The sequence below is a fragment of the Rutidosis leptorrhynchoides genome, chromosome 2, assembly GCF_046630445.1.
Source record: "Rutidosis leptorrhynchoides isolate AG116_Rl617_1_P2 chromosome 2, CSIRO_AGI_Rlap_v1, whole genome shotgun sequence".
NCBI classification, from domain to species: Eukaryota; Viridiplantae; Streptophyta; class Magnoliopsida; order Asterales; family Asteraceae; genus Rutidosis; species Rutidosis leptorrhynchoides.
The window spans coordinates 562,761,529-562,772,047 of NC_092334.1; the positions used below are offsets into that span (position 1 = coordinate 562,761,529).

At 35.4% G+C, this 10,519-nt stretch overlaps 2 protein-coding genes across 2 annotated transcripts; both read right to left on the reverse strand.

Annotated features, from left to right (window-relative positions):
- Nucleotides 1-4,048: 4,048 nt before the first annotated feature.
- LOC139889740 (uncharacterized) lies at nt 4,049-4,981 on the reverse strand. Its single transcript, XM_071872676.1, has one exon. It carries the CDS (start codon nt 4,979-4,981, stop codon nt 4,049-4,051), a length of 933 nt encoding a protein of 310 aa, XP_071728777.1.
- Nucleotides 4,982-9,263: 4,282 nt separating this feature from the next.
- LOC139893126 (uncharacterized) lies at nt 9,264-10,055 on the reverse strand. The gene is made up of 2 exons (XM_071876263.1): nt 9,975-10,055; nt 9,264-9,640 (listed from the first exon to the last, which is right to left on the reverse strand). Exons 1-2 carry the CDS (start codon nt 10,011-10,013, stop codon nt 9,272-9,274), a joined length of 408 nt encoding a protein of 135 aa, XP_071732364.1. The 5' UTR covers nt 10,014-10,055; the 3' UTR covers nt 9,264-9,271.
- Between the last annotated feature and the right edge of the window lie 464 nt (nt 10,056-10,519).

Sequence of the window (10,519 nt, forward strand, 5' to 3'; positions counted from 1 at the left end):
TAGAGTGTCTATGGTTGTTCCGAAATATATATAGATGTGTCGACATGATAGGTCGAAACATTGTATACGTGTTTATGGTATCTCAAGATTACATAATATACAATACAAGTTGATTAAGTTATGGTTGGAATAGATTTGTTACCAATTTTCACGTAGCTAAAATGAGAAAAATTATTCAATCTTGTTTTACCCATAACTTCTTCATTTTAAATCCGTTTTGAGTGAATCAAATTGCTATGGTTTCATATTGAACTCTATTTTATGAATCTAAATAGAAAAAGTATAGGTTTATAGTCGGAAAAATAAGTTACAAGTCATTTTTGTAAAGGTAGTCATTTCAGTCGAAAGAACGACGTCTAGATGACCATTTTAGAAAACATACTTTCACTTTGAGTTTAACCATAATTTTTGGATATAGTTTCATGTTCACAATAAAAATCATTTTCTCAGAATAACAACTTTTAAATCAAAGTTTATCATAGTTTTTAATTAACTAACCCAAAACAGCCCGCGGTGTTACTACGACGGCGTAAATCCGGTTTTACGGTGTTTTTCGTGTTTCCAGGTTTTAAATCATTAAGTTAGCATATCATATAGATATAGAACATGTGTTTAGTTGATTTTAAAAGTCAAGTTAGAAGGATTAACTTTTGTTTGCGAACAAGTTTAGAATTAACAAAACTATGTTCTAGTGATTACAAGTTTAAACCTTCGAATAAGATAGATTTATATGTATGAATCGAATGATGTTATGAACATCATTACTACCTTAAGTTCCTTGGATAAACCTACTGGAAAAGAGAAAAATGGATCTAGCTTCAACGGATCCTTGGATGGCTCGAAGTTCTTGAAGCAGAATCATGACACGAAAACAAGTTCAAGTAAGATCATCACTTGAAATAAGATTGTTATAGTTATAGAAATTGAACCAAAGTTTGAATATGATTATTACCTTGTATTAGAATGATAACCTACTGTAAGAAACAAAGATTTCTTGAGGTTGGATGATCACCTTACAAGATTGGAAGTGAGCTAGCAAACTTGAAAGTATTCTTGATTTTATGTAACTAGAACTTGTAGAATATATGAAGAACACTTAGAACTTGAAGATAGAACTTGAGAGAGATCAATTAGATGAAGAAAATTGAAGAATGGAAGTGTTTGTAGGTGTTTTTGGTCGTTGGTGTATGGATTAGATATAAAGGATATGTAATTTTGTTTTCATGTAAATAAGTCATGAATGATTACTCATATTTTTGTAATTTTATGAGATATTTCGTGCTAGTTGCCAAATGATGGTTCCCACATGTGTTAGGTGACTCACATGGGCTGCTAAGAGCTGATCATTGGAGTGTATATACCAATAGTACATACATCTAAAAGCTGTGTATTGTACGAGTACGAATACGGGTGCATACGAGTAGAATTGTTGATGAAACTGAACGAGGATGTAATTGTAAGCATTTTTGTTAAGTAGAAGTATTTTGATAAGTGTATTGAAGTCTTTCAAAAGTGTATAAATACATATTATAACACTACATGTATATACATTTTAACTGAGTCGTTAAGTCATCGTTAGTCGTTACATGTAAGTGTTGTTTTGAAACCTTTAGGTTAACGATCTTGTTAAATGTTGTTAACCCAATGTTTATAATATCAAATGAGATTTTAAATTATTATATTATCATGATATTATCATGTATGAATATCTCTTAATATGATATATATACATTAAATGTCTTTACAACGATAATCGTTACATATATGTCTCGTTTAAAAATCATTAAGTTAGTAGTCTTGTTTTTACATATGTAGTTCATTGTTAATATACTTAATGATATGTTTACTTATCATAGTATCATGTTAACTATATATATATCCATATATATGTCATCATATAGTTTTTACAAGTTTTAACGTTCGTGAATCACCGGTCAACTTGGGTGGTCAATTGTCTATATGAAACATATTTCAATTAATCAAGTCTTAACAAGTTTGATTGCTTAACATGTTGGAAACATTTAATCATGTAAATATCAATCTCAATTAATATATATAAACATGGAAAAGTTCGGGTCACTACACTTTTGTTCTTTGTCGTCATAGCTATCTAGCAATGGAAATGGAGTTGGTGACTATGATGAGTCATTTTGTTGTTTGATATTTACTTTCACCGACAAAATGGGCGGGCACGAGCGGTCTGGTGTCCGAGCCGATTGGTCAGACGAATTCCAACAATTTTTCCCGTTCCTCAAAAGCCCACAGGAACGGAGTTGATGCATACTACTAATACCCGTTATCATGGTTATTGCGAGCAAGGGCGTGTTTGGCTAGAGATAAGTGTGTAGAGGTTGATGTTCTTCCGTTCTACTCATTATGTATCGAATATGCTTTTCTCAATCTGAATCATATACATTCTATGAAATAAAAATATTAATTCTATGCATTTTGCTTGCACATATAGCTACCTGCTTGCACAAATATTAATTCTCTGTTACCGAAATTATTAACGTTATGCTGTCGTTATTTGACCAGTTATGCCTTCATCAATGAGTGCTTCAATTAGAGACCATGCTCCAAAATCCGTTTCTCATGAGAATACTATTGATCGATTTTCAGTTACCTATACAACCTGAAATGGGAGGTTAGTTTGACTGAATTTGTGATTTATTTTGATTTTCCATGTAAATGATTCGCTTTGTGATTAAATTCAAGTACTCCTCGAATGTGGGTACTGCTGCCATTGTAGGTACTGCTGCCTTTTGACTTCAATTCAATGGTATGTGTTTTTGTTTTGGAATTTTGGTTTTTTCCTTAAAGTTCTACCTTTTCATCTCTGCACACGTTCCCAAAATCCGGTATGCTTATTTTTGTCATATTTTTAGATTCTCTAACATACACTAATTCTTATTTGTATTTTGTAACTTTCATATTGTATATTCTTTTTGTATTTGCAAGTACGGCCGAGTCTTTTAAACACACTGTGTTTGGCAATGGTATGGTTTTGGTTTCATAATTTGAATTTTTCTTACTGAAGAACGCGAAATACTGATTTATTTTTCATGAACTATATGATTCAAGTTTAGTTTTTTGGATGTAGATGTACCAACGTCCCAGAATGATACAACTGATCAAGTATTATGTGCATATGTTCTTATTGAAAATCAAAGTGGTTTGAGAGATGTTGGGGTATGTAAAAATGTTCATTTTAGTAAGGTTATATCAGCTGTGATTTGTTATTGAATGACTCAAGTATTGTTGGGGTTCAATCGGGTAGGGTCTAAATGGGTATTACGGTAGCGAATATTTCATTACAATAATTTGTATGTTCATTTGTAGATAATGTGATAATATGTATGTAGAATACATTATCAGATATGGATTTATATGCATTTACTGACTACTTGAAAGCATACAGAAGAGGTCTATGGTAGATTCACATATTTCTTAACTTTAACCAAATTCATATTTGGTTTATGTAGTAGATAAATGGGAAATTAGCCCAAATACACTTTTTTGAAAACTTTTCTTCCAAAATACACTTTCGGGAAAAAAATTGTCTATTTACACCATTAGGTCGACCACCATTTGGGTCGACTACCCCTTTACCCGGTCGACCACTTTAGTTTTCAAGGTAGTCGACCAACATTCTTCATTGATGTTGGTCGACTAGTTCAATGAGATGGTCGACTTCAAGATCGACCTACTTGTTAGCCATAAGTGGGTCGACTAACCCTATTCGACCATACTTGCGTTGTAGGCGACCGATTAGTGGGTCGACTAAGCATAACTCATACTACTATTGGATAAGATATATCAGATAAGATTTTTCGGAATTCCAATGTAGTCTGCCATCCAATTTAGTGAAATCAACTTTAATTTGAACAACAAATATTATATATTATCTCATACTACATTTATTGATTACACAACAAATAACACAAGTTACAGACACAACACATACACGACAGTTAAACGGCGAAAAACATACGAACACACATACCTATCATCCATGGCAGTTAAACACATTTAAAACACAAAGAAGAAGCTAATCATCACTCAAATTGTAAGTGGAGCCAAATTGTGTTGAGCATGAGTCTTCACGTTTTCCTTTACCCTTGCCCTTTACCAACCCTTTCGGCTTTGCCTTTGTTTTTGAGTTACACTTGGACTTTTGTTTACCTTCAGAAAGATCATAATGTGCGGTGCAAGTTGATCTAGTATGTCCATATTTCAAGCAACGACTGCATTTTCTTTTAGATTTGAAATTGTCTTTGTCCTCTCCTTGGGACGGTATACGAGCAGTACTCTTCGGTCTACCCGATTGTCGCTTTGTAACCAATGGCGGTAGGACGGTTTGTAGGTGTCCTGGATCTATCCATTCAGAAATATGATCTAGCGGGTTAATATCTTCCATGTATGCCGACTTGTACGTTTCAGTGTGGAAATACTTCTGAACGTGTGTAGTAACGTTACGTAGGACAAAATACCATGCTACTGCCATTACATGTCCACAGGGTATACCGGAAAACTGCCATTGTTTACATATGCAAGTTTTATCGTGTAGATTGACTTTACCGCCTTTTTTCATATCCAATACCTCAAACTTAACTTGTGATATCGGTTTGAGAGTCCAACTAATAGACTTACGATTTCTTTTACCAAGCTTACGCTCTGCATATGGTGTGACAGGTGTTGTTAAACCATCAGCAGTGTTTCGGTGTTCCCAAAACCATTGTTGAACTGAAGCTCTAAAGAATTCAAGAAGCATTGTAATCCGGAGTTTCCTCGCATGAACTGACAGTGCGTTCATTGACTCTGCACTATTAGAAGTTAGGTAAGCATACCGAACACGATCTGCATGATGTCTAGACCATCTTTTGAGTCCAACAGTAGTGAGTATACGCGCACTGTCTGGGATACGTCGTGCTAGTATACCATAGTGGTGATCAAAATCAGATTTTCTATACGCTTTGCACATTTTTCAGTAGTGCCACTCGTAACTTTTAACCCTTTTAGACACACTTTTGAGGTTTCCCAACAAATGTCTAGCACATAGTGCATGAAATACTTCTGGAAATACGTTTGATATGCCAGCAGCTATTGCAGGTGCCCTATCAGATATAATGGTAAGATTAACAATACAACACCCCGAAGACTGTAGAGAGTCTCTTAGATTACCAAAAAACCATGTCCAATGATCGGTGGTCTCTCCTGCTCCAATACCGTAGGCTAATGGAAGGATTCCATTGTTAGCATCCATAGCGACAGCAATCAAGTTTGTCCCCAAGTAACGACTTTTTAAATGAGCCCCATCGACTATGATTACTGGTCGTGCATAGTTAACAAACGAACGTGTTTGCATATTAAAGTATTGAAACATTATTTTTAAATACGAGTTAAATTAATAAGTAAATAAAGAGAGCATTAAACATACCGCTGCACCAATGGACATGTAACTCATAACAAATCTGTCTTTGTTATCCGTTCGAATGTTGGTTACACTACCTGGGTTAGACAATCTAAGATTATATAGATAATTAGGTAGTATTTGAAAGGAATCTTCAAGACTACCCCTCAACATCTCAATTGCGTAACATTTGGTTTTCCATGCTTGGTGGTATGATAGACTTATTTTAAATCGCTGACATATCAGTCCTTATATCATTCGGTCGATAGACACGACCTTCTTGTTTCATCACCTCTTTCAGTATATTACCTAGGACCTTCTTGGTGGCATGCTTATTGTTCGAAAGAATTTGGGTATTTGAGCACGTGTGTAGATCATTCAACTTCCGTACTTGAAAGTTGTTGCTATCTTGTATACACCTAGAAGTAATTTGCCATGAACAATTTGGTGATATGCATGTAGCTGTATACCTTGACTTGTCTGAGTACTTTGGTTTTATCTGGAACCCTTCAGTAACACACTTTGTACGTAATTGCATAAGAAAATCTTCCTTGTTTTCGAAAGTCTGATTCAATTTAACTAGATCTGAGGTATCATATATTGTCATTGATCTAGGTTTCATTTCGGGTTGGGTGTTCGACAGTAACGGTGGCATGTTCCAAAATATATCATCTGGTTGGGGATTATACTTAATTGGCTGGTCATAAGTTTGTGTTTGGTTGACGTATTCATCTTCGTATTCATCATCACTATCAGGAACATCATCCTCATCAACTATGTAGTTAGAAAAAGGGTGTTTTGTTGGTTTGATTGGATTCACATTTTCCATATCATCATGCTCAGATCCGCTTTGATCAGATGTAGGTAGGTCAACGATGTAATGATCTTCGTTACCTTCAAACGGTGGTTGTTTATCATTCAACAAATTGGTGTATTGTATTTGTTGGTTGATTTCATCTGTGGTTTGAGTTTGTAAGTTGATCTGATTTACAGATTGATTTTGTAGGTTCGAATTATTTGTGTATGGATGTGGTTGGTTGTACTGATCAGTGTATGGGTAGTGTAGGTTGAACTGGATGTTACTTTGGTGTTCTAGGTCATACTGATTGATGGATGACTGTTGTCGGTTGAACTGATTATTGTATGGATGATGTAGGTTGAACTGATTATTGGATTGCTGAGGTAGGTTGAACTGATTATTGGATGGATGATTAAGGTTGTACTGATTATTGTAAGGATTTTGTAGGTTGAACTGATTATTGGTCGGATGTTGTAGGTTTAACCGATTATTGTATTGTTGTTGTAGGTTGAACTGATCATTAGGATTAGTAAGGTTTCGACCTAAAACATGCATTGAATTCGTAATATCTTCTAGATATATGTGAACGGGTTGATTTGAGATGGCGAAATTCATAAAATCATTAAAATCATCTTCATCATCAGTGATATCCAAGACACAGTTATCGACAACGTATTTCATAGATATAACTAAATCTTGTGAAACATCGATTTTTTTAACACATATTTTAACAAAAGCGTACGATTTAAGGGTTTGTTTGGCGCGATTGTAAGTTTCAAAGGTACTCTGGGACAATTAAGTGGCATATAAACTATATGATTATTGACATGTTCAAAATAACATCCTGAAAAAATATATATCTTTAACTTACTCATCACTATAAATGTAAAGACATATAAAAGTAGGGATTACTCACCAATAAGTGATGACCTCAAACTGCGCAAAGAGTTAACTTCAACTACTAAGTTGTTGTGAATATGAATCTGGTGTGTTTGAATATCGATCAAGTATGGTATTTATTAAATATGGGAATTACTTATAGAATCCCATTACTTATAGAGTACAAATGGATAACAGGAATAAAAGGATCTACCGTTATCCAATTAAATTCATGAAAGGTGGATTTCCTATCCATAGCTAATAAGGATAAGAAATGTTATCTAAATGTGGGACCTAGGTTGCCTTTTTAATCATGAAAGTCCACTGTGGTCGACTACTTCATAGATGGTGGTCGACTATGTCATTTTTATTAAGTGGTCGACCCACATCAGGGTCGACCACAGTGTATTTAAGCAGTGGTCGACCACATTTTACACCAGTGGTCGACCAGGCATTTGGTGACTGTCAAAAGATTACAGTGGAGCATGTTCAACCTGCTGACCTAATATGCCAACACAAACATTAGAGCTACCTTTTACAGTGGAGCCTGTTCAAAATACAATACCAACACAAACATTAGAGCTACCTTTTACGTACATCGATTCGAGATCTAAAGAATGTCTTCCCCATCCTATGTCTGTATTCTAATGCAACCTTCGCAGTATCTTTCTCGAATGGGTCGGTTAGCTGGCAAAATACACGCTCCATGTTTATGCAAACCCATACACCACAGTCACCGTAATATCCTGACTGCTGAGGTGAGTCGATATACGTAAATGTAGATGGCATCGAGACGTGTAGTGGAGGAGTGTAGTTAATTGCCCTCAAAAACTCTGGCAGGCACTTACCCAACTCGGAAACATAATAAGCGCGGTGGTCAATTGAGATGTGCTTGACAAAACTATTGTAAATGATGACGGTGAAGTCCTTAATATCAAGCACAATAAGCACCCAGTGATCCGCATCTTCCAAACATGTTGGGAATAGGACCTACAATTAACGTTAGAAAGTTATACAGATAACTCTAATCTGAATGTATATGTCTATGTATATTTAAACTGTATATGTATATGTATTTGATATTGTAACCTTCTGACACTTCGACCAATGTGGGAAAGGGAGTCTCGATCCATCTGCATAACAAGTAATATTGGGATTGGTGTAATTCTGGTCAAGTGTTACACCCATTTTAAAAATCCCCATCCACTTAATCATGTCGACCGGCATGATCGTACATCTTTGGTGGTCCTTTAGTGGCTGAAAATCCATTTGATCTAAACGGTAGCTCCACCACAACAACATAGATCCCTAACCATTAATATTCTGAAATTAACAATCACTTAGTCAATCTCAAGTTAGCGGAGTTAAATGTCGACCACTTTAATAATAAGTTTATAAAACACTTACAAAGTTATCTAAGTAACCGCCTTCAAATTTGTTGTAGATCCGCTCCCAAAACTCGTTAGTGATGAATATAAATCCGTCGGATAGGCCCCGAACAAATACCGATAAGCACTCGTAATGTGGAGTCATCATCTCTTTCGGTGTCTTAGGGCCGTCCAGATTCCTTTCATCATGATATAATGTGGAAGGGCCGGGATAGATAAGTCCAGACTTATGAATCAAATCATCAATGATTTCTAGAATAACATTATCAGGCACTACCGGAGCACTCAGTCTCCCCGTCTTCTGTTGTTTTATCGGGATTTCTTTCTCTGGCATGTCAGGCTTTCTTTTAGCACCCTTTTTGATCATTTGTGACGGTGTAACGAAGGGAGACATCCTTGCCCGTGCAACCCGACGGTCCCTTTTGCTTCTCCTCACATAAACCGGTGAAGCAACCTTCACATTATTAAACATATCTTTCTTGGTTGTCTGAACTTCAACATCTGACACATATCCACCAATGAAACCACCATCATCCTGTCATAGAAACACACAGCAGTAAGTCATCAGAAAGTCATATATATAGTCAACCTTGACAAGGGTCGACTATAGTATAAATGTAATATAGTCGACCTAGTTAATGGTCGACTACAATGTAAACATGGTGATAGTCGATCCAATGAAGGCTCGACTACTCATCTGCACACTGGACAGTTTATATAACTTACCAACTTGCATAAATGAATTATATAATAAGAAATTACCTGCTCTTGTTGACGGATATGTTGTTGTAGGTTTTATATCATAGAATGGAGTTTTAAAATAATTGTCTTGTGGTAGCCTCTAGAAACATATAAACTCTGCACTATCTTTAGTGTCTCACGTGTAACATGGATGCCAGCCTCAACCCGATCACTCATCTCCTTAATCTCCTTGGCATGTTTGTTTTCCTGGTCATCTAATCTCTTTGTCAAATTCTTAATCATATCCGTCAACTCCTTCTTCGTCTCATCATCAAATTTCTTCAGATCATCAACTTTCTTCACCGGTACTTTAGCATCGGGGTTCTTGAAATAGTTTACACTAGCAACCCACCACTCACACTTAACCTCTGTCTTGGTGGGCCTCAAACGATTGAGAGGTCGTTCTTCGTCCGGGATATCATCCTGTCATACACATATACATATACATATACATATACATATACATATACATATACATATACATATACATATACATATACATATACATATACATATACATATACATATACATATACATATACATATACATATACATATACATATACATATACATATACAGTTACAGTTACATATACATATACAGATACATATACAGTTACATATACAAATACAGATACATATACATATACATATACAGTTACATATACACATACATATACAGTTACATATACATATAGATATACACATACATATAAACATAACACATACATAAATATTTTGGTATAATTATACTCACCTGGAGTTGCATCAACTCAACGTACTCATTCCAGCCCATGACTTTCTTCTTCCGTTTCCAGTGGATTCCACGAGGTATGCCTTCACTTTCCGGCTTGAAAGCATATGCTTCTATTCGATGTTTGTATGCCTCCCATATCCACATCTACAAACAAAAACCAAATTTGGTTAAATATGAAACATGTTAATTGCTTAAAATTTATAAGTACGGATTACTACCTTAAACGTTCAAGTGAAGCCGCTCAAATGGTATGTCATTACCCCCTTCCGGGTTTTATCTGCTACCCTCTCTTTATAAGGTACTAACACGTGATGCAAACTATTGTAAAGTTTGGTCCATAAGAAAGAACCCCACGGATACTTGTTCATCAACTCAAAGTCCTCTAATAAAAGAAGCATGTCATCGTTTACGCTATCCCGCAACTGCTTCCCAAGGAAGCATAAGTTAATTATCAACGCAATGGCGACTATGACCTTATCCTTGTCAGTTCCTTTCAACTCATCTTTAAAAAAGGCGTCGTGAAACTCCAAAAGATGACGTTGACC